This window comes from Ornithorhynchus anatinus, chromosome 8 (genome assembly GCF_004115215.2).
Source record: "Ornithorhynchus anatinus isolate Pmale09 chromosome 8, mOrnAna1.pri.v4, whole genome shotgun sequence".
Taxonomy (NCBI): domain Eukaryota; kingdom Metazoa; phylum Chordata; class Mammalia; order Monotremata; family Ornithorhynchidae; genus Ornithorhynchus; species Ornithorhynchus anatinus.
Genome location: NC_041735.1, coordinates 12,689,627 through 12,713,650, shown reverse-complemented (window position 1 = coordinate 12,713,650; position 24,024 = coordinate 12,689,627). Strand labels below are relative to the sequence as shown.

General features: G+C 47.7%; 1 protein-coding gene across 3 annotated transcripts in view; it reads right to left on the bottom strand.

The window, feature by feature from the left end:
• Window positions 1–23,525, bottom strand: part of RBM38 (RNA binding motif protein 38) — a 35,636-nt gene extending 12,111 nt beyond the window's left edge. For 2 of the 3 annotated variants that reach the window (XR_005660266.1, XR_003761502.2), the window contains exons 1-4: window positions 22,981–23,525; window positions 21,034–21,157; window positions 20,340–20,394; window positions 1,643–2,459 (exon numbers count right to left, since the gene is read on the bottom strand). Coding sequence is in view for 1 of the 3 variants with exons in the window: in XM_001510435.4 (XP_001510485.2) it covers window positions 2,177–2,459; window positions 20,340–20,394; window positions 21,034–21,157; window positions 22,981–23,277 (759 nt within the window). In the remaining 2 variants the exon portion in view is untranslated. Of the gene's footprint in view, window positions 1–1,151; window positions 2,460–20,339; window positions 20,395–21,033; window positions 21,158–22,980 lie in introns of those variants that run through there. The other variant, XM_001510435.4, reaches the window with a different exon arrangement.
• Window positions 23,526–24,024: the final 499 nt, after the last annotated feature.

Below are 24,024 nucleotides of genomic sequence, written 5' to 3'. Positions count from 1 at the left end.
CCTGGGAGTTGGAAGTACCTGGATTCTAATCCCAGCCCCATCACTTCTCTGCTCTGAGAGCTTGTGCAAGTCACTTAACTTCTCTGTGCTTCAATTAACTCATCTGTAAAACGGGGGTTAAGACTGTGAGCCCACGTGGGACAGGGACTGTGTCCAACCTCCTGATTAGCTTGCATCTACTCTAGTATTTAATACAGTACCTGGTACATAGAGAAGCAGCGTGGCTCACTGGAAAGAGCACGGGCTTTGGAGTCAGAGGTCATGGGTTCGAACCCTGGCTCTACCACTTGTCAGCTGTGTGACTTTGGGCAAGTCACTTAACTTCTCGGTGCCTCAGTTACCTCATCTGTAAAATGGGGATTAAGACTGTGAGCCCCACGTGGGACAACCTGATTCCCCTGTGTCTACCCCAGCGCTTAGAACAGTGCTCGGCACATAGTAAGCGCTTAACAAATACCAACATTATTATTATTATTATTACATAGTAAGTGCTTAATACCATAAACAGACAAAAAAACCAACCCCATCCTCTCCCTCACCCCCCCCCCCAAAAAAAAACAGAGCACAGGCCTGAGAGTCGGAGGTCTTAGGTTCTCTGTCACGTGACTGCTCTGTAACCTTAAGTCACTAAACTTCTCTGTGCCTCGGTTACTTCATCTGTAAAATGGAAATTCAATACCTGTTCCCCATCCTACTTAGACCTTTAGCCTTGTAAGGGACAGGCACTGTGTTTGAGCTGATTAACTTGTATCTTCCCAGGGTTTACAACAGTACTTGACACATAGTAAGTGCTTAACACATACCAAAACTATTGTTAAACTTCTTCCACCTGAGCAGTGTGGCATATTTGGAGAAACACCTGCACCTAGCATGCTCTTCACAGTCTTCAATTTTAAAATTAAAAATTGTGAGAGCATCTTTCTTAGGTAAATATTTTCCTTGAGAGTGTAAGTACATTTCTCTTCCCAAAATAGACCTATCTCTGCTCTCCATAGCACCTGGTACTCTTCAAACCCTGTGTCAATTTAGAAAAGTCTAAGGGCAAGTCACCCATTTCAGTGGTCAGTGTTCTTTAGTTTTTCTTATTACATTTTTTGTCTTTTGTCCGGAGGGGATGGGGAAGAGCCTAGAATGTACCATGTCACAATGAGTAACAATCTTAAACAGTTTATTGCCATCTTTGTAAAAATGTACTTATATAGTTTCTTTTTTTATTCAGCTGTCGTACCACAGGTATAAAAGGTCATTTTACCCTTTGTTCTATTCGTTAACACTTTTGTTCAGTTCCTGCTCTCTCCTTGGCTTTGCTGACTACAGCCTGCAAATCCTCTATTTTACATAAATACTGTCATTTTCTCCATAAGTTGCAGCAATAACAAAAGATCTATCGAAGTATTCAATAAGTACTCTTGAGGGTGGGGTTTTTTTTTTTGTATTTTTAAAAATAAACTTAAATCTGAGAATTTTAACAGAGTAACAATTACAATAAGAAAAATGTTACAGTGCGTCGACTAAAGGAATATTCGGCTTTCCTTAAAAGACAATACTTCCTTTTACACATTGAAGTGATTCACCCATTATTTAGGAACTTACCTACATATAATAATTTAGTTAATGAGAATTAAACAAGGCAAATACTTACTACCAATCTTCCGTCTGCAATTCACAGCTCATGCGAATAAAGTCGCAATAAATATTCAAAAATAGTTTTGTTTTTTCAGTAAGGCATCTGAGTATTAAAAAGTTTTTGTACAACCAAAAAATAAGATTGTTTCTCATATTCTCTGAGTACCTTTTTGTACCTCATAGTAAACAGCAGGTTTTCAGGTTGACGGAAAAGGAAGGGGGGGAAGGAAGAAGATAGGCGATGGGAGCAGACCACTGAAGTGTGCAAGTACTTGTAGGTTTGTTTCTTTTCAGTACATCTTCATAATGTTATTTTTCTTTTTTCTCCTCCATGAACGTAGTCAATATTTTAAGGGTTCTACAACCCCTAATATTATATAAATAGCTTAGGTATTCATATGCACCTAACAAGTTTGTTGGATTTGTTTTTTTGTGGGTTTTTTTTGCTTTTTTTTCTGGCTATTTTTGGCTCCTTTTTTTTTTTTCTATCATTGTTTGGGCATCTCGTTGCTCCCTCCCATTGTGTAAGCTGTCTGGCCCAGCTGGCCTCTTACTGGATCCGGTCTGGCTGCAGTTGCTGGGGCTGATACTGGACAAACGCCGTGGTGGGGTTGCTGGCTGTTAGGGGCTGCTGGAGTGCGCTGGTGAAGCCGTAGCCCACAAATCCGGCAGCAGGAGACGCAGCGTAGGGATACTGGTCATAGGCAGCTGTGGTGTACTGAGCGTAGGCCTGGCTTGCAGTAGTGTAGTCGATGTACGGAGACGTGACGGGCGTTGGGATCACCACGCTGGGCTGGACGATGGCTTGTGGGTAAATATAGTGAGGAGTGAGCCTGAGGGACCAAACACACACACCGACGATCAGTGAATGGTATTTCCTGAGCGCTTACTGTGTGCAGGGCACTGTACAATAGCCGCAAGAAGCAGTGTGGCCTTGTGGATAGAGCATGGACCTGGGAGTCAGCAGGACCTGGGTTCTAATCCCAGCTCCGCCACTTATCAGCTGGGTGACTTTGGGCAAGTCACTTCACTGGGCCTCAGTTTCCTCATCTGTAAAATGGGGATTAAGATTGAGACCCATGTGGGACAGGGACTGTGTCTAGCTTGTATCTACCCCAGTGCTTAGTACAGTGCCTAGCACATAAATGCTTAACAAATAGCATTATTATCATCCCTATTATACATGGACTTATTTTCATGTCTGTCTCCCCTGATAGTGCTCAGCACACAGTAAGCGGTCAAATACCACTGACTGATTGCGATACTGTTGATAGACAAGATCGCTGTCCTAATGAAGCAATCAGTGGTATTTATTGAGCACTTAATGTGTGCACAGCACTTGTACTCAGCACTTGGGAAAGTACAATACAAAAGAGTTGGTAGATACAATCCCTGCTCACAAGGAGTTTACAGTCTAGCAGAGAAACAGAATCACGGCCAGGCTGACAGACAAGAGGAGGGGGCAATCAGTAGCACTGGCTAGTAAAACTAACCCTGCTGCCCGTGTCCTAGCTTAATGGTAAGAGCAGATGGAAAGCCAAGAGGCAGACGGCAAAAGTTGAAGAAAATAATTCAGTTTAAAAACCGAGCCCAGCTTCTCTCCTTGGTCTGGGAAGCCAGTGAAAGGGAACTGAGCCCTTGATGATCTGCCACAATCCCTCTCTCTGGGTGATTTGGAGCACCTTCTTTCAGGCCTGGTGGGAACCAGGAGAGGGCTCGGAGGGAGAGGAGAAAAAAACAAGGCAAAAAAAAAAATATTGGAACCTTCCAGAGTCTCCTCCAAGCTCTGAGGTATGAGGTTTTGGGCCCAGGTTCAAGTCTGATTTTAGCTACTTTAATACATCTATCCCCAATCTACATCAGATTCCTATGGCACATGATTATTGGGTCAGGTTGAAAAAAAAAGTTAGAAAACTTAGGTCCAACTATATGTAAACGAGGAAGCCGATATGGTATTTAAATCCTGTTTCCACAATACTCCTTTCTGGCCACAGAAGTGGTGTTTGTTGTAAAACACAACATTAATTCTGTTTACTTTCCCCAGAGTCATGCCAGCGGTTTCCCTGGCAACCCACCCAAGTAACAGGCAGCGCTTTGCATCATGTTCAGCATGGGTGACCTTTCATGTTGTTTAATTGGCCAACGATCTATCTACCCTGAACCGAAGTAGTAGCTAAGGCAGAGGGGGAGCCTGCGTCTTAATCCTTCAGCAAGCCCTGTCTAACCTGGAAGAAGGACACTTCCCCCGGAGGGGGTCAGTGTCGGCAGAAGGGGTCACTAACTAAGGGAGAAGTACTTCAGAGTTAATCTGTAACTTCTTTTCTAAATGTAAAATCCGCAAGGATCAGGATTGGTTCTCTTAACTCCCTAAGCGCCTAGCAGGTATTAAAGCAGTAGTCAGTTCTCCTATAACTGGGGGTTGCCTTCCTGAAGAACCCCTTGCTGACGGACTCATGTTATCATAGAGGCACCTTGTCCAACTCCACATGCACTCAAACTGCTTCTCCCAACATTGCATCATGTTTATGCTGGCACACACCCCCTCTCAGAAGAATGTTCCTCCATTCCCTCCCCGTACTCGACCTGAAATACAAAGAGAATCCTCTGTCCTGCTGCCTCACCTCTCTTTCCAGATCGCCTCCCTCTTCCCCCCTACACCACAACTTTTCCACTCTGCCAGTTGGGGATCCCAGTTAACAAGCTCCTGTGGGCCAGGATGATATCTACCGACTCAATTGTACTGTATTCCCCCAAGCATTCAGTGCAGTGCTCTGCACACAATAAGTGCTCGATAAATACCACGGATTGATTTCTTCATCCCTGGGAGGGGAAAAAAAGTAATGATGAAATGGCAGTGTTCCTACATTATGCCACCTGATTTATAGCCTACTGCTATCCTGCTAACATTCAGTTTTGTAGTCAAGACCCCCCGCGATTCAAGTGGAGTGGTGGGGGAGGGGGGAGGCCCAGGGAATTAGCTTGCTTGATGGCCACCAGAGTTAAGCAACTTTCTATTCCATAAGTATTCCCATTCCAGTGGTGGAGGCGTGTGTGTAAAAGACCAGCCGAGGTAAGGCCCTACCTAGACACATCCCAGTAGCTTCCTCCCCAGCAACCCTACTCCCTCCCTCTGCTCTACCCCCTTCCCCGCCCCACAGCATTTGTGTATGTTTGTACAAATTTATAATTCTCTATATATCTGTAATTCTATTTATTTTGATGCCTGCCAACTTGTTTTGTTGTCCGACTCCCCCTTCTAATAATAATGTTGGTATTTGTTAAGCGCTTACTATGTGCCGAACACTGTTCTAAGCGCTGGGGTAGATACAAGGTAATCAGGGTGTCCCACGTGAAGCTCACAGTTAATCCCCATTTTACAGATGAGGTAACTGAGGCCCAGAGAAGTTAAGTGACTTGCCCACAGTCACACAGCTGACAAATGGCAGAGCAGGGATTCGAACCCATGACCTCTGACTCCCAAGCCCGTGCTCTTTCCACTGAGCCACGCTGCTTCTAGACTGTGAGCCCGCTGTTGGGTAGGGATTGTCTCTACCTGTTGCTGAATTGTACTTTCCAAGCACTTAGTACAGTGCTCTGGACACAGTAAGAGCTCAATAAATAGGACTGAATGAATCTGCCGCTGAGAGCTTCCATCTCCTCAGCTGGACCCGAAGGAGCCTTTTAGATATCTTGCAACTAGCCTCTGCACCCCAGGTGCTTCTCTCTAGGATCCCAAGGAGGCAGGAGCGGAGGCTGGGCTGGGGACAGGAGCAGTGTGATTAGGCAGGAGAACTAAAAAGTGAAAGCTTCTCTTGGGACTTCTACCCAGTCAAGGCTCGAAACCTTGTGAGAATGAAAATCTGATGGGGGAGAAGGAAGTAGGGAGTTGACTGACTGAGAGAGGGAAGGGGAAAGCCACTGAAACAGACTCCCCAGAGAGACAGATGCCAGGCTGAGTTATAAGCCTGGGGGAGGAGGCATCCTTGAGCTCTCTCTACCCAGATTGTACTTCACCCTCTTCGTCCCTTCTCTCTCAAGAACTGTCCATCGTATTTGGTGGGATTCAAAGGCCCACGTGCCCCCACCCCACCATTCCGCACTGTGGCCAAGGAAAAAAAAAACATCCTTTGCTTCACCAAACTGTTTGCCCTGTCCAGAATCTGCCCCTTGCTCTCTCGTTCCTCCCAAAGCCTCCATTCAAGGCAGCAGCAACCACAAGCCAGGCTGGACCATTTTTGCAAGAATCCCCCATCAGACCATGGCCCGTTGGGGCTGTGCTTTGCTACGTCTCTGAAGTGTTTATTCTGCCCCATCATCTTGCGCTTGCTCCATTTCAGTTCACCCCACCTGAGCCGTGAAAAGGGGCATCAGGGAGCGGAAGAGTGAGCCAGTGTCAAGCAGGTCTTTTCCACTCGCTACCTGCCAGAGAGGAGGGAACAGAAAGGAGAGGAAAGGAAACATTTGGACCTGGCGAATGTTTGTTTGGAGATCACAGCTTTTTCTCGGTAGAAGGGAGGTTTTGCCTTTAAAGCTTTTGGTTTGTCAGATATTCCCCTCATGGAAGAAGGAATTATTGAACTCATTTTGCTTTTGTTCCGGCAGCAGGGTGGCAAGATGTGGGTAGTGAAGGAGGTACCCAGGCACCCGGCTAATCAGACACCCTTCCTTCAGCTCTAGGAAAGAGAGGGGCCCTTATCTGTCTATGGCATTGGTGGTGGAGCTCGGGTGCGGCAGAGGGTGGGGTGAGCTGGCTGAAACTATTAGCTCCAATCTAAGGGCTCAGCTTAATTTGTGCCATTTACATAGCAAAGCTTGGCAGCCTCTTAGCTCTATGGGTTCTTAGGGCCCTAAGGGTTTCTTGCTCTTGGCTAGAGGAAACAACCACAGCGTATACGAAGCCCTCCTTCCCAAGCCAGGTGGGGGCATAGTGGCCAAACTTTTACCCCCTAGGTGTGCCTCCCCCCAACACTTTCAAACTTGGGTTCTAAATGAAGCTCTCTCTTCCCTCCCTATCAGATGGGCAACTTTCCTTAATCTAATCCACTGCAGATGAATTCAGTCAGGTCCTATGCTTGTGGGCTTCCTTCAGTTTTGGGCAAAAATCTAGAAGCAGCAGATACCATGGAAAGCGAGGCAAAAGAACTGCTGGAAGAGGGACAGTGGTTGAAGCTGAGGCAGAGTACTGGCAAGGAGAGAAAGAGTATGGCCAATGTGCAGCCCTGGTTTAGCTGGGCCTCTCATTTTACCTGCTCCTGTTCTTCTGCCCCAAGAAGATCCACAAATCACCAAAACTGAAGCACTTCCTCCCCCCAATCCCACCTCCACATTCAGTCCCGTTCCCTGTTTGGCTTCTCAGTGTTCCTTTCCCCTCCCACCTCCAAGCCTCTCAACTCTAGTTCCATTTCACAGAACCCTGGCTCCTCTCTAGGACCCAGCCCTTCTCGGAAAGGGTCCCCAGCTCATATATTTGTGGTATTTGTTAAGCGCTTACTAGGTCCTTAGCACCATACCAAACACTGATGTGGATTTAAGAGAAACAGATCAGACAAAAGTCCCTGTCTCAAATCGGGTTCACAGTCTACATAGGAAGGAAAACAGCTATCTTATCCAAATCAATCATATTCACTGAGCACCTACTATGGGCAGAGCACTGTACTAAGTGCTTGGGAGAGAGCAATACAAGAGAATTAATAGACATTCCCTGCCCATAGCTTGCAATCTAGAAGAGGGAGATAGACATATGGATAAAATCCCCATTTTAAATATAAGCAAAGAGGCATGGAGACGATAAGTGACTTGTCCAAGGTCAAACAGCAGGGAAGTGATGAAACTAGAACTGGAACCCAGACATCCTGACTCCAAGGCCTGTGATCTTTCTACTAGGCCATGCTGCTACTCTCTAGAAGAGCCTTTTTCATATAGCTTTTTTCATAGAGAAGAGCCCTGAGCTCTCTCCTTTGACCAAGAAGTGAGAATCAGGTGCTCTCCCTGAGAGAGAACCAGGGTTCACTTGGACTGTAGGACAGATCAGGGCACCTTGTTTCTTGACCCCATCGTCAAGCCAAAAAAAACCAAAACAAAACACAAAAACTCTCCTCAACTTTTGGAGGAAGGAATATATGATTTCGAAAGAGATCATCTTCACCTTCACCTGGCCTAGGGTTGAAACTCATACACACAAACACCAACACCAGTTTTACCCACTACTCCAAGCCCGCAGGACCAATTCCAGAGTCTCTCGAGCATAACTGCTACTTGATGTGATGGCTCTAAAGTTGGTAATTGCACCCAGGAATCTCACAGGAACACTGACCCCAACTGGAAGGACAAATGGCAGCTCTTTGACCAAAATAAAGGCTTAAACTGGGAGGGTGGTCCCCTCCCAATTACTAAGTGCAATTACTTCTCAAGAGAAACGAACGCGGAGAATAAGGTTGTTGGCTGGTTGGGCTGAGGGTTCCCATATCATCTCTTTAACCTGAAGACAAAAGACAGTTTAAGGAGGAGGCTTCTGTTCTCTTAATGGGGGATCCTCAGCACTGAGAAAAATGAAGTCACGTGTTTCAAGGAATTTCTTTAGCAGGTTAGCAACAGTCCTATTGGAAAGGCAACCCTTTCTTAGATAGGAATTTCCTGAATTTATCAAACAGAAATTGTGTTTTAAGTGGTCTTGTCTTTAGAAGCCTATCCTTAAGTCTAAATTTATCATTAACTTCAATCTGGGAGAGTTGGGGGACTGGGGATTAAAGCCAGGGTGGGAGGTATTTTTGCTGTCAGGGAATTGGAATAATTAAAAATGGCCAAAATAAAGGGTACAGAATGATGCGAGTTCTTAAAAACCAGAAGACAACTTCAACAGGGAAACAGAAAGGTGGTTACAGAATGTCAGTCAGTGTTCTCACATCAAGAGTCTCACTCTGAGTGACAGAAAAGAGATGCTTTATGGATTAATGATTAACCACCATCAAGAGCCCACAAGCACAGTGAACCACACAGGCAAATCTACAGTGAGCAGGCTGAGCTCAGGCTTCGGTTGAGGCAGCATGCAAGCATCTAACCCGACGCTCCCACCCTTGGCTCAGACACCAAGAGTCAGAGCCTCGCACCTGCCCCACAGAATCAAGATTAAAACGCTCTCGCCCGAGTAAATGCATACGCCACCCCTCCCTTTTCAAGTCTTTAGGCCAAAAACTGACTGCTCTTTTTCAGTATGTTTTGTAACCAATATGGATCCTTGAAGAATCGGAGTTCTATTTAGTCCAATCTAGACTCTAAGAAAGGCAATACCAGACCCACTCCAGATGGTTATCTAAAAATCAGCAAGCTTTTTCCACCCCCTTAGAGTGCTAGGTGCTGAAGACATCCTTCCCTTGCCATTTCCCCACATTTTTTCTTTTTTGACAAAAGGGCTTTCCTCTAGTGGTCAAATAGAGGAGTTATGGCTAGGAAATTCTCCACTTTTACGCCTCGTTGACAGGGTGAAGTTGGTTAACATTCTATCACTACAAACAGAGCAAAGAGACTGAAGGGAAACAGCAAGGGGACAGGAGAAAACCTGTCCACTTGACCATGCAGGAAGCATTGGGACCTAGTGGAAAGAGCACGGGCCTGAGAGAGGATCTGGGTTCTAATCCTGGATCCACCACTTGTCTGCTGTGTAACCTTGGGCAAGTCCCTTAATTTATCTGTGCTTCAGATCATCTGTAAAATGGGGAGCTTAAGACTATGTCCAAACTGATTTTCTTGTATCGACCCTCGTATCTGGTACAGTGTGTGGCACATAGTAAGCGCTTAATGACTTCATTTTAAAAAGACAAACAACAAAAGATACCTCACCTAGACACTACATTTCTCGGAAGTATCTAGGGAGCTCCCCTCTAGACTATAAATTCTTTGTGAGCCAGAACTGTGTCTACCAACTCTATTGTACTGTACTCTCCCAAGTCCTTAGTACAATGCTCTGCACACAGTAAATGCTTAATAAATCAAGGGTATTTGAGTGCTTACTATGTGCACAGCACTGTACTAAGTATTTGAGAGAGTACAATACAACAGAATCAGCAGGCACGTTCCCTGTCCATAATGAACTTACAGTGTAGAGCGGGAGACAGATATTAATATGAATAAATAAGTAATTTGTAACATATGTTTTAGAGAAATGTATATAAGTGCCGTGGGATTGGGCACATATCTAAGTACAAAGAATACACAGAAGGGGAGTGAACTCGGGAAAAGACGGCTTTATCGGGAAAGGCCTCTTGGAGGAGAGGTGAGAATGGCAGTCTGGTGTATACGGGGGCGGGAGGAGGAGTTCCAGGCTAGGGGGAGGACGTGGGAAAGGGGTCGGTGGTGAGACAGATGGGCTCAGGGCACAGTGAGTACGCTGGCATTAGAGGAGCAGAGAGTGCGGGCTGGGTTATAGTAGGAGACCAGTGAGGTGAAGTAGGATGGGGTGAGCTGATTGAGTGTTTTAAAGCAAATGGCAAGGAGTTTCTGTTTGATGTGGAGGAGGATGGGCAGCCATTGGAGATTTTTGAGGAATGGGGAGACATGGACTGAATATTTGTGTTGAAAAATGATCTTTGCAGCAAAATGAATTAGGGACTGGAGTGGGGAGAAACAGGAGTCTGAGTGGTCAGCAAGGAGGCAGATGCAGTAGTCAAGACGGGATAGGATAAGTGCCTGGATCAGCATGGTGGCACTTTGGATGGAGAAGAAAGGGCAGACTTTAGCAACGTTGTGAAAGTAGAATCTGGTGACAGATCGAATACGTGGGTGGAATGAGAGAGATGAATCGAGGATAATGCCAAGGTTATGGGCTTGTGAGATAGGGAGGACAGTGGTGTTGTCTACAGTGGTGGGGGAGACAGGGGAGGACAAGGTTGGAGTAGGGAGATAAGGAGTTCAGTTTAGGACATGTTCAGTTTGAGATGTCAGCAGGACATCGAGGAAATGTGAGATTGCAGGAAAGGAGAGGTCAGATGTAGATTGGGAATCATCTGCACAGCGATGGGAACTGAAGCCATGGGAGTGAATGAATTCTTCAAGGGCGAGGGTATAGATGGAGATTAGAAGAGGACCCAGAACTGGGTCTTGAGGGACACCACTGTTAGAGGGTGGGAGGAGGGAACCAGCAAAAGAGACTGAGAAGAAGTAGTCAGAGAGAGACAGGAGGAGAACCTAGAGAAGACAGTGCCAGTGAATCCAAGGTAGGATAAAGTTTCAAGAAGGGAGTAGTCTACAGTGTTGAAGGGTCTAGGAGGATCAGAATAGAGTAGAAGCCGTCAGATTTGGCGAGAAGGTCACTGGTTACCTTAGGGCTGTTTCTGTGGAGTGAAAGGGGTGGAAGCCAGATTGGAGGGGATCTAGGAGAGAACTGGAGGAAAGGAAGTGGAGATAGCAGGTGTAAGCAACTCTCTGGATAAGTCTGGAGAGAAATGGTGTAGGAGTGAGTTGGGGCAATAACTGCCATGGGGATTAGGGAAGGGGTTTTACTAGGATAGGGGATACATAAGCATGTTTGAAAGCAATGGCGAAGAAGCCATTGGAAAGTGAACAGTTGAAGATGGCAGTATATGAAGGAATAATAATAATAATGTTGGTATTTGTTAAGCGCTTACTATGTGCCGAGCACTGTTCTAAGCGCTGGGGTAGACATAGGGGAATCAGGTTGTCCCACGTGGGGCTCACAGTCTTGATCCCCATTTTACAGATGAGGGAACTGAGGCACAGAGAAGTTAAGTGACTTGCCCACAGTCACACAGCCGACAAGTGGCAGAGCTGGGATTCGAACTCATGAGCCCTGACTCCAAAGCCCATGCTCTTTCCACTGAGCCATGCTAAAAAGGTTGAAGGGATGGGTTCAGAAGCACAGTGGAGGGGGCAGATTTAGAGAGGAGGCGAGAGATTTCAGGGAATACAGGGAAAGTCGAAGAGGGTGGGGGGGGAATATTGGAGAGCAGGATGGGAGATTTTAAGGAGATCATGCCTGAATTATACCATTGACCGAATGACCTGATTATCTTGTATCTACCCCAGTGCTTAGGACAGTGCTTGGCACACAGTATGCACTTAACAAATGCCACAGTTATTCTCACTACCCCTTGGCACATCATCTCTATTGTTGCAGGCCGAGTGGAACCACACTATAGTCAAAGGGCCAGTAATCGCACTCTAATACATATTAAAGATTGGGTTTGGAATCCAATACTCTTAAAAACAAACCAGGTATTTGGAGGGAAATCCAGTTTTCCAGAGAGGAGGAGTGGTGGGGAATGTCATGGAATTGTGTGGGGGCTGAAAGAAGAATTTGTTCAGCCTTCTGTTGTCTTTCTTCACTCAAATGATGCCTTGGATTATTTTACTAAATCGATAGCCCCTTTTCTCTTTCTATCTTTATCCTTTTGATCCCAGCTCCCCAGTGGCTACAGAAGTGTAACTCCACATCTTTGGAGAAACAGCTTGGCCTAGTGGAAAGAGTATGATCCTGGGAGTCTCAGGACTTGGGCTCTAATCTCAGCTATGCCAATTGCCTACTGTGTGACTTGGGGCAAGTCACTGAACTTCTCCGAGCCTCAGTTTCCTTATCTGTATAATGGGGATTCAATACCTGTTCACCTTCCTACTTAGACTGTGAGCCCCATGTGGGTCAGGGACTGTGTCCAACTTCATTAACTGGAACCTACACTCCAGCACTTAGAACAGTGCTTGACACACTGTAAGCTCTTAATAAATACCATTATTACTATTATTATTATTATTATGCACCCTATGGGCCTGGGATGGAGGGGGGTGCAGGCTACAACATGGCAGCACTAGTAAGGCTCAATTACTGGGATCACCTTGTTCTTGGGCAGTTCAGCCACGCTGAACCAGGGAGGGATAGGCTATGAGCTATGGGGAAGAGGGGGTGATAGCATTTAGTTGGCAAAATGCGAAGGACTTAAGACCATTTCAAATGGGTTGAAAGAGGAAAAGATAGCTCTGGCTTGAGACTTCTTCATTTGGCTACTGTTCCTGTAAATTAAAAAAAAAATGACCTGGGGTCATGGGAATGATTGACACCCGTGTAAAAGCATCTGGAGAATGGAGAGCATGGAATAAGGTCCGTTTCTATGCATCCCGCCTACTCTTGAAACTTGGTGCAGAAATGTCAATTTTCCTATCTTTCACAAAACTCCACAAATGCCACTACCCTGGCAGGGATCCTTCATTTGGAAAACAGAGAAACAAAGTCCTTTATGTTCGTTGGCTGACTCACGCCCAGCCAGGGCGTTTGACTATGGAATTCGGTTTCCCAAAAGTGTCGTTCAAAATTGTCCGTTTTAATAGATGCACTTCCAAATACCCAGCATTCTCCCCACTTCGGCACAAGAAATATGTTAGTTGCTTAGCATATTTCACCCTCAGTGACGCCTGGTGTGCTGCAAGATGTCCCAGTGCTGGGTGAATAATGTATGCCGATGTGAATAATGCATCACAAACAGCAATTCTCCATTCTTCCTACCCAACTGGGATTAAGCTTTCACAAGTTGCCTCCTTTTCCTGAAGGAACAAGTCCAGGTAAGTGGAAAGCCCCACCTCCACCCAACAAAGCTCTCTGGAAACTATACCTCAGCCCTAATGCCGGTGTGGAGTGCCGGGATGGAACCCAGAAGAGGAAAGCAAGAGTGGACCTGAAAAAACCACTGGTTTCCAGGTGACCAGTACCAAGTGGAATTTTAGAGCAAATTGGAAGATATCTTGTCAAGTCTCCTTGGTACACGGTCCCAGGTCTCTACCTCGGCCTCTCCTAACTGGTCGAGGCAAGGCAAAACCACCCCCCACAAGGGCAACATTTGTTTTAAAGTTTTCACAAACTGCCAGCTAACTCTAAAATTCTCTACTGTGGCTATATCCCGCTACGCCCTCTTTCTATAAAGTACCTCCTTTATTTCTCCTCTCCAAAGTCCAGTAAGTTTATAAAATGCGCTGGGTTGGGACCAACTAGAGATATGGGACAAATGCCATCTCCTCCCTTTGGGGCCTGCAAGAGGAAACTAGGAGAAGAGGAAGGGACTGACTCCCAGGACAGAAAACCAGAAGAGACTAAAGGCAAGGGCCAATGGACACACTGCAATCCCTGTACTTGCAAATCAGGAGTTTGGGGTGGGGAGGGAGGAACAACAACAGAAAAACAAAAACAAAAAATCCAGTTCATATGGGAATGAGGGGAAGGGCCAAGGGACTTAAAGGAGCAATGCTTGCCTCCAGCTGAAAGGCCTGGTTCATCAGGTGCAAAGGCTGTCCCTGTCCCTTCCTTAAAGTGACTCCCTGCTCCCACCTGGAGTCATACCAGCTCCTGGTGAGAGCTGACACGACTGCTGGTTGCCGACTGGCAGGCTGACACACATGCCGGAAAGGTCAGCCCAGCCTCCAAGCCAGGTGGCTCGGTCCCGAAAATCACCCACCACAAAAGCATTCACGTGGAAAGAAGTGAAGCCCAGTGGGCCATCCAGCGCCCCATTCTGGAGGGTCTGCCTCACGCTCACCTCCGCCTGCAATCCTGAGGGTAATCAGATCTAGAACGGGAGTCAGGAAGGAGTCCACATAAAGAAAGAGACAGGTAAAATAGGATGCCGGGGAAGCCAGCTTTCCCAGCCTTGGGAAAGGATTTCACTTTTCCTGAGGAAGTATTTGGAGCAGTGTGTGTGTGTGTGTGTGTGTGTGTGCGTATGTCTTTCTCTCTCTCAACCCCTCGCACACACCCCCGCCCAATAACTTGCACCAAGTCTGCGCTGAGCCACCATCTAATAAGTGGTGCTGAGCCATTTAACTCAAACAAAGCTGAGCATAATCCACCCACAATACTTCTCAGGGCAACCAGAAGATTTTTACAAAGCCAGTCGCCCAGGATACCATGGAAAAAACAGAAAGGAAAAGAGGCTGAGGGTCCAAACCCTTGCTTCTCTGACCAGAATGGGCATAGCTGGGGCTGGCATGGGAAACCAAGGCACTGAGTATAGACGGGGAGGGCTGTGTTCCTTGGGGACAAAGACGTGTCATTTTTGCCTAATGACATCCCCTTACCCACTCAAGTCAAACAAAGCCCAGAAATAAACACGCTGCAACCGACCAAAATAACATCAACCTCTGTGTGCTCCTACAAAGGAGAGTGACATGGGCCTCACAGAAAACTGCAGAGTCAGATGGATTGAGTAGATTTAAGATGGTCTAGGGGAAAGCAACAACTATACCGCACTGAAAACGCAAAACAAAAGACTCTGCAAAATTAACCTGGTTCCAGCTGGGGTGTTATTTGAAAAATGCAAAGCAGCCTCTTAAAATACCAGTAGCCAAATTTCTTCATTTCTGCCTTCTGGGGGTCCTGATGCCAACACCTAAGGGGCAAGAAATGGTCTCATCTGGAAGAGACAGAAGGTGCCTGAATATCTGAATATCAATTCAGTGGCTTCTCCAGCCCAACAGTGGCTAGTTCAATGGTCTTATGGTCCAAGCTGCTCCTTCTGAGTAGAGGGGCCTCCTATCCTTTATACTGCATTGTCTTTTTAGAAATTATTATTTTTTAAGAGCACAGCTGAATGTCCAACTCCCCCAGGAATCACTGCTTCAATCATATCCCGCTGACCTGGGGGACGACGACATACAGCTAGGTCAGGAAATCGAGGCGTGAGCAGTGGGGTAGAAATCAAGAAGACGGGGAGTCGGAAGCTATGGTGAGAAAAGGCCAGAATCATCAACAATACCTACTGACCTTCTGCTGTGAGCACGGTAATGAATAGGCATCGGAGGCACATACAAAAAAAAGCAAGATGGGATCCCAGTAATCAAGGAGCTTACCGAGTAAAGGGGGAGCCAGACCGTAGGTTCCTTGTGGACAAGGATCACGTCTATCAGTAGTATTGTACCGTCCTTTCCCAAGCACTTAGAACAGTGCTCTGCACATAGTAAATGCCCCGTAAATATCACAGACTGATTCAGGGAAAGATGGTCACAGATGCAAAACCACTGAGTGGACTTGCCCAAAACCCTCACACAAAGACCTATGGTAACCAGCAAGAGAGGAACTAGGAGACTAGAGGGACAAATTAAAAGGAAGCCACCAGGAGACGGGACACAGAGTGGACCATAGGGAAAAGGAGACATTTGGGAAAGAAAAGAAACCGTGCAGTTACGATGGGGAGAGAGAAGACTGCAAAAAATATCCTGCAGATGTTACATGGGTTTAAGTTAATTTGTACTTACTGACAGGAACGAGATATATTTACCTATTCTGCCTCTTTGGGAGTAGGGGCAAAAGAGGCTGTGGCTCTGCTTCAACAAGCGTGTAATGAAGAGTGTGGGTATTCAATAAAGACTCCACTCCAGAGCCAAGGTCCTGCTTCCAACAAAACCCTTCTGAGGATCACAGAGAAGTCCAAGCATGACCCTTCCCCAAATCCTCTATGAAGAAAACCCAGAGGTAATACTGTGAAAGCAGCCCCCAAAAAGGCTTTGCTGGCATCAAGCCCAAAGAGCTATCTATGGGAGAGGCGGTGTGGGCAAGGAAAATGAAGCAGGAGGAGGAGTGCTGGCTGAGGTAGCTGTCCCCACCCTGAAATCCCCCTATCTGTGTCTCCGTCAACACTCCACTTCCACACTGTAATCTGCATGTAAAGAATTGGGAAGCTGCTCTGTCACCCGCTCTGGGACCCCTGAAAAAAAAAAAGGTGACTCAAAATCCACCAGTGGTGCTGCTGCTTGCCTTTAGCACAAAATGGGAAGAAACTAGAAAGTGCAGCGTGTGTCCATAAAATAACCTCTGCAGAAGAAGGGAGCTGGTGGGTGGCAATCTTAGAGAGGCAGCGTGGCTGAATGGAAAGAGCCCGGGCTTAGGAGTCAGAGGTCATGGGTTCTAATCCTGGCTCCGCCACCTGTCAGCTGTGTGACTTTGGGCAAGTCACTTAATTTCTCGGTGCCTCAGTTCCCTCATCTGTAAAATGGGGATTAAGACTGTGAGCCTCACGTGGGACAACCTGATTATGCTGTATCTACTCCAACTCTTAGAACAGTGCTCGGCCCATAGTAAGCGCTTAACAAATACCAACATTATTCTGTGGGTGCGTCAGTGCACTGCAGACAATTTTCAAGTTCCATATTTGGGGTTGGGGTAGGGGGGAGGTAAAAGGCTCTATTAATTTGGGGTACCAGCTGTACCAGAGGACTGACTGAGATGCTGTGTTCCTCAAGTTTCAAGCCAGAGCCATGCTTGGCCTTATCTTGTACATCTTGTAGAACCTCCCACCCGTACTCCCTTTCTACCCATCCCCTTCCTCCCGGTCTCCCCAAGAGTTTCGAGGGAAGCGGTAGTGACTCAGGAGGATAGCTGGATGCAGACAAGAAGATGGGCTCCCGACCTTTCTCTGTATGCAGAAGGGTTGGGGTGCTTTGGTACTGCCTACCTACTGGTGTCAACAGTCACAGTTGCCATTCCCTCTACACGACTGTCCTACAAACCCAGGCGGGCACCACACCCAGAGCTAAAGGAAGCACTTTTGCAAACTGTGAGAGTGTGGTCTGGATGGTGGGGGCAGGGCTCAGGGATTAGAAGCAGAGCCACTTGGAAAACAGATCTGTATGTGTGTGTGTGTCTGTCTTTGAATATGACTCAAAAAAGGATTTGCGTTTTTGGCCTGGGGAAACAACAGGTGCAACACAGGCTTCCCCAAGAGAGACTTAGGAGTGAAGGGGAGGGCTGTGTGCTTGTCTCATGCCTCTATTTTCGATGAGCCGTAAAACAGGAAGCCAAAGCGTGGGGCCCGCTGCTTGTCAAAAGCTTGAAGGAAAAAAAAAAAGAAAAGAAAAAAAGTAAAAACAGCCCATGTGACTTTTTTAAAAACCCCTAACCACAGAAGAGATGAAAGCTCATTTCCGCCTTTTTATTTTCACTCCCACTGAGCAACTCTTAAGGAACATGGCAGTAAAGGCCAGCCTTCGGCTTCTTAAGGATTATCCCAAACCTACTTCCTTCATCCCTCCCATGAAGACATTAAACACACGTGGAGCCCACACTAGGGGCCAGTTGGAATGGCGGATCGACTCTATAGCGCAGGCTGATAATTCTGAAACTGCCTAAGAGGGATCCAACTGTTTCAAGGCCAAAAGCAAACTGCTTGTTCTGGAGTTCCTTTTCATCAGGTTTCTGACACACCCCACAGTTCCTGGAAGGGGCATCGTCCAGATACGTGTTGAGCCCTAACACAATATTTTGCCTGTGCAAGTCCACCTTCCCCAAGGATCCTGGGTCTTTGCAGTTTATTTTCTTTCAGCCTTCTGCTGGGCTGGCACAAACAGGGAAGCTAGCCTAACCAGTTTATCTCCCCAGTTATCAAGGACTACTAGGATCCCGTTATGTCACATTTACATCTCAGACCCCTTAAACCCTGGAAATACGCGGGCAGCCTGAAGGTCTTTTGCTCTCTGTGTTCTAGAAGACGACTTAAAAAAGAGAGAACGGGGGGCGGGAGGGAGGAGAAGGAGAACTTGGCCAGTCCAGGCCTCCAAAAATTTTACTTTTAATTTGCCAGGATTAAGTTGGATGTGATGGATATATGAACCCCATCCATGCTGCATAAAGGCCTTTCAAAATAAGTGCCATTATTCCACAGAAATGGACAGCAAGGTGTTCCACTTTGTCAAGTCCGGTTATGATACATCAGGTATTACGCGGTAGGGAAATGGTTAATTGTTTTTCTGTGTTAGCCTTAGGCAAATCGATAACCAACTGTGAGAACATCCCTTCCATTGCTACAAGATATTAGGCATTTTAGTTCTGCAGGTTGCCCTCAAAGTAGACAAAAGTGGAGCTGAGTCAGACTGCTCTCCCTTGGCCGATTATTTGGAAAAGACAAAAGGGGAGCTGACGGCCAAACTTTGCTGACTATGTGAACAAACACCTGATCACTTTCCTAAGAAATCATGTGTGAGGCTGGGGCTGTTCACAGTCCGGGGTGGGTGACACATTCGATTTTAACCACATTTTCAGTGACCGGTAACCAAACTAAAGAGCCAGATGGCACTGAAATTCTTCCATTTATTGATGCTTGTAAATAAGGAGGAATGCAGTCCGTCCCCTGCCGCCAAGCTCCTTGTTCTGGTTTCATGGCAGACTAGAACATTCACTGGGATGTCTTATAAGGGAAGTCCCTACCCTAGGATTTAACAGCAAAATACCAGTGCTTAATGGAACTAGAAGTATCTCATGATTTAACCTTAAGGTTGTACGGGGAACTGAATCCTAACTTTTCCACTCTCTTGCACGAGGCTAAGTAGCAGGGTGTTTGCATAAATAGAGTCCCGCAGAAAATCTCTCTGGGGTGGATTATGCAGTTGTTTTCCTACTACCGTCCGCTGCGGAGGTCACGATTGGGTTCTTCAGGTGGGGGACATGAAGGAGGCGAGAAGAGGGATTTTTGCCACAAATTACATATTCTGCCCAAACTACTACCACATCTTTCACAGGACAACCCAGTCCAGGTTGTCACTTTTTCCTTTCTGTATCTAGAGATGAGGTAAACAGTCAGGTGGAAGATGGTCACCATCAGCCACAAAACTTTTCTGCACTGTGGGGGGTGGGGAAGCGAAACAGGGGAGAGGGGGGATAGGGACCTTCCAGGATTGCCTCAACTATTTATACAAACTAGTGTTTGATTACACACTAAAGCACCCAGGGTGAATATTTTGGCAACACATCTTTCGTATATGTAAACTGTTTAGAAGAACACCACCCAGCCCGCAGAGAGCACCTCGCCACAAGCCTGGGGAGAGAGAGCGCATAATGAGCCCTAGCATCAAGGAGGAGACCCATTTGAGCTGAATAGAGTACTAATTGAAACACTGTCTCAGTCCCCCAAGAGAGAATATGAAAAGTTTGAAGAAACTTCATGTTTTTCTTTGAAAAAATAAAAAGCCCTATCAATATTCCCTTTCTGCAGTGTACAAAGAGACCCGCATCAATCATTAAGCAGTTAAATGAAGGCAGTATGACAGTATCTATTGTTCTCTTGAAGCACACTTGTCTTTTCCACAGCAGCTGCCAGATCCTATTAGATATACAAAAAGAGGACTTTTCTGACTGAGTAGGGATGGTATAAGCTATTGAAAGAGGCAGACAATAGCCCTCTTCTGCAGACTATTCAGGCGCTGAATAACATCTGGCCAAAATCAATTTTTGACCTAATGTCCCTTTCATTAAGTATCAGACTTGGATGCATTTTGTTGTCGCCCCTAAAACTGTAGCCAGAGCGTTAGCCCATAAAAGTATAGCAGAGCCTTAATTCAAAGAACTCGATTTTCTTGTGATGAGAACATTTCATAAGCCGAATTTTTACTGCCAGGCTTCTTCTCCAAACCATCAGATTTCTTCAGACCTGAGAAAAATGGATCACCCTGTTGAGCAGACTACAGGTACAGTCAATTCAATAGCACCGGCATGGGTTTTGAAAGACAGATTAAAAGCCAGAATATAAAAGATAGACAGTTCTACATTTCATTTCGGTTGTTAGATTAAAGCCAGAATTTAAAAGATAGAGAGTTCTGCATTTCATTGGAGTTGCTGGCATGAAAGACTTCTTTCTGACTCAGGGATTTCCACACATTTTGAAAAACCGGGAAGCCGACTGACTGTTCTTACTCTACAAGGATTGTCCAGGAATGACAAAGAGAAGTCCACTTACCCGTACGGCCTCTGAATAAAGGCTGGGTGTAGCTGCTGCACACCAATTGTAAAACCTAAAATTGAAGGAGTCGAAAGCTTAGTGGGAAATATTAAACAAGTGCAATGCCAAGGTCTCACACGTATATACGGTGTCTCCATCTCTAAGCCGTATAACATGCATTTTGATTCAAGGAATAATCCAGATTCCCACTTCCAGATGCAGAAGTATCCCAAAAGAGGTGGTTATCACATTGGGCACGTTCCTCCGTTACGAGTTACGGGACAAGTTTGTTCGATACTTTATCTTATTTGGTTTCTTCTGGAAAGTTTGTTCGATACTTGTTCGATCTCATTTGCTTTCTAGAAGAAACCCTTAAGAACAATCTCTTCTTTCAGATGGAACCACATGGGCCCAGGTTACAAGTTGGTTGGTTTGTAATCCCTCTGCCCCTAATTTGGAAGGGGAGAAAGGAGGAAATCCAAAGCACACAGAGGCAGCGTCTGATCTGAGCCCACATGCCAAAGTGATGACCAGGAGCACGGGGCTGTGTTCCTCCCTTTAATGAACACATGATAACTGATGGTAGCTTATTCCACAGCTGGATTAGACAGTGTAGTTTAAATTCATATTTTCCACCAAGTTGCCTTTACGCTTGCCCAATTTAGAGACACACACACACACACACATACAAACACACGTCTATGCTCCTCACCAGTCTGAATACTCCTTGGCTTTGCTCCCAAATAGGCCAGGTTAACATTTGCTTTTCGGCCATCTATGATGGGGTTGGGATCTTTACAAGCTCTTTCCGCTGCAGCTCTGTCTGCCATTGTCACCTAGAATCAAGCATAAGCTAGTTTTAATTCTTCACTCCCGCTCCGAATTCCAGAGTTGGCTTTGATTCTCTGAGGAATTAAGCTCCCAGATTTAATACTCCTATTTTACCAAGAGGCGGGGGGCGAGGGGGCGGGGAGCGGTAACAGAAGCGAGGTGAGCAGCGGTCTCTTGCCTACCGTTTCTTTGTTTTGGGGCACTTTATTCTACCCTCCCCTCATATCCTACGGGAAGCGGGGACGCGTCTCCAGAACGGCACTGAGCCACAGCCAAACGGCCAAACTTCCCCTCTGCAAATTGGGGAAAGGGAAGAAGGGTAAAAACTTAGGGCGAAGATAAGACGCTCGACTGCATCTGCCTTAGAAGTAGCGGGTCAGGAATTAAAGGGAGCGAGCAACACACCAGAACATTTCAGTTGCCTCTCCTCGGGGAGGCTCGTTCTCCCTCCCCGTTGGGCCAGAAGCTTCCCAGCCCCCCCAGCCCCTCCCCCAGGCCACCCCACTTTCACCCTCCGAACAGCCTTGGTGTCACGAAACCTCGTGATGAACTTTTTGTAGGCGAGGGCTAAGCGGCGCTTGTTTTTTCCGTCCAGTTCTCCCCCAGACAGGTCTATCTAATCGGGCAGAAAGGGGCTGGGGGTGACGGCGGGAAGGCAAGGGGCCTTGGGTAAAGAAAGAAGGAAGGAAGGAAAGAAGGAAAGAAGGCAGCCGAGGGGCTGGCCGAAGAATGAACTTTCCTCTTTCTTCCGCTAGATTGTAAGCGCCTTGCGAGCGGAGATCCGGTCCGCTGACTCTTATTGTAGTCTCCCAGGCGTCCAGTACGGGGTTCTGCACAGAAGGAGGGGCTCAAGAAACACCCCTCACGCTGAGAAGCGGCGTGGCTCAGTGGCAAGAGACCGGGCTGGGGGGAGTCGGAGGTCACGGGTTCTAATCCCGCCTCAGCCACTTGTCAGCTGGGTGACTCTGGGCAAGTCACTTCACTTCTCCGGGCCTCGGTTACCCCACCCGTACGATGGGGGTGAAGACCGTGAGCCCCACGTGGGGCGACCTGATCACCTTCTATCCTCCCCCAGCGCTTAGAACAGAGCTTTGCACTTAGGGAGCGCTTAATAAATGCCATCATCATCATCATTATTATATGGCCACAGAACCTGGACCTTCCCCAGGAGGCATATAATAGAGAAGGCATAATTATTATTATTAAAATACCATAATTATTATTATTATTATTACTCACAGGCTGGTTGATTCGGGGAGGCTCGCCTGGGTCAGGGGCAGCCGCAGGTGCAAGTCGGGGACCGAAACAGGGCCGGAGGGGTGGGGTTCTCTGGACCCCCCTCAAATAAGAGGATCTCTCCGAGGGGTCGGGGGAAGGGTGGGCACCCAGAGTTTGGGCACCTCTGGCGCAGCCCACCCTTGGGGGCGTTTCTGGGGACTGGTGGAGCTCCGGGGGGGGGTTGGGGGGGCCCTAAAAGAGAGGCGCCCTCCACGAAGGGGGGGTATGATAATACTAATAATCATGTTGGTATCTGTTAAGCGCTTACTTTGTGCAGGGCACCGTTCTGAGCGCTGGGGGAGATGGAGGGGGTGGGGAGGGAGGGCACTTAGGAAACCATAGCCTCGGGTTAATAATAATAATGTTGGTATCTGTTAACCGCTCACTCCGTGCAGAGCACTGTTCTAGGGGCTGGGGCTGGGGAGGGAGGGCACTTAGGAAACCATAGCCTCGGATTAATAATGTTGGTATCTGTTGAGCGCTCACTCTGTGCAGAGCACTGTTCTGAGCGCTGGGGGAGACGGAGGGGCTGGGGAGGGAGGGCACTTACGAAACCATAGCCCCGGGATTTGCCGGTCTGCCGGTCGGTGATGACCACGGCCTCCTCGATGTCCCCGAAGACCTCGAAGTAGTTCCTCAGGGAGGAGTCGGTGGTGTGGTAGGGCAGCCCGCCGACGAAGATCTTGGTGAAGGTGGTGTCCTTGTGCGGGGCGTGCATGTTGCCGGCCGGGGGTCGCCCGCTCCCCGAGCCCCCCGCCGACGCCCGCTGCTGCTGCTGCTGCTGCTGCAGCTGCTGCTGCTGCTGCTGCAGTTGCTGCTGCTCCTGCTGCAACTGCTGCAGCAGCATCCCGGCCCTAACAGCGCCCGCCGGGGCCGCTCCGCTCCCCCCCAAAGACGCGCTCCCAAGGCCGGCGCCGGCCAACGATCATTGAGGCTGCCAGGTGGGCGGGCGGCCGGGCGAGGAAATGGCCTGGGCGAGCTTCGCGCCCTCCCCCGCCCATGCAGCAGCAGCAGCACCAGCCTCTCCTCCTCCTCCTCCTCCTCCTCCTCCTCCTCCTTCTGCCTTCTGAGCACCGACCCTGCGCTCCGCGCTCCGCCGCCCCGAGCCCCGGCACTGCCCCCCGGCCCGCGGCTTTGTAGTCTGCACCGCCCCCTCGGCCCGGCCCCCGCCCCCGCCCCCGCCCGGCCCGCTGGGACTTGTAGTTTATCCGCTCCTCATACTAGTGGTGATGACAATAATAATGTTGGCATTTGTTAAGCGCTTACTATGGGCAGAGCACTGTTCTAAACCCTGGGGGAGATCCAGGGTCATCAGGCTGTCCCCCGTGAGGCGCACAGTCTTCATCCCCATTTGACAGAGGAGGGAACTGAGGCCCAGAGAAGTGAAGTGACTTGCCCACAGTCACACAACTGACAAGTGGCAGAGCCGGGATTCGAACTCATGACCTCTGACTCCCAAGCGCTCACCATGTGCACAACAATGTTCTAAGCCTGGGGGAGATACAGGGTCATCGGGTGGTCCCGGGTCGGGCTCGCGGTCGTCATCCCCATTTGACAGGTCGCTGAGGCCCAGAGAATAACAATAATAATAATA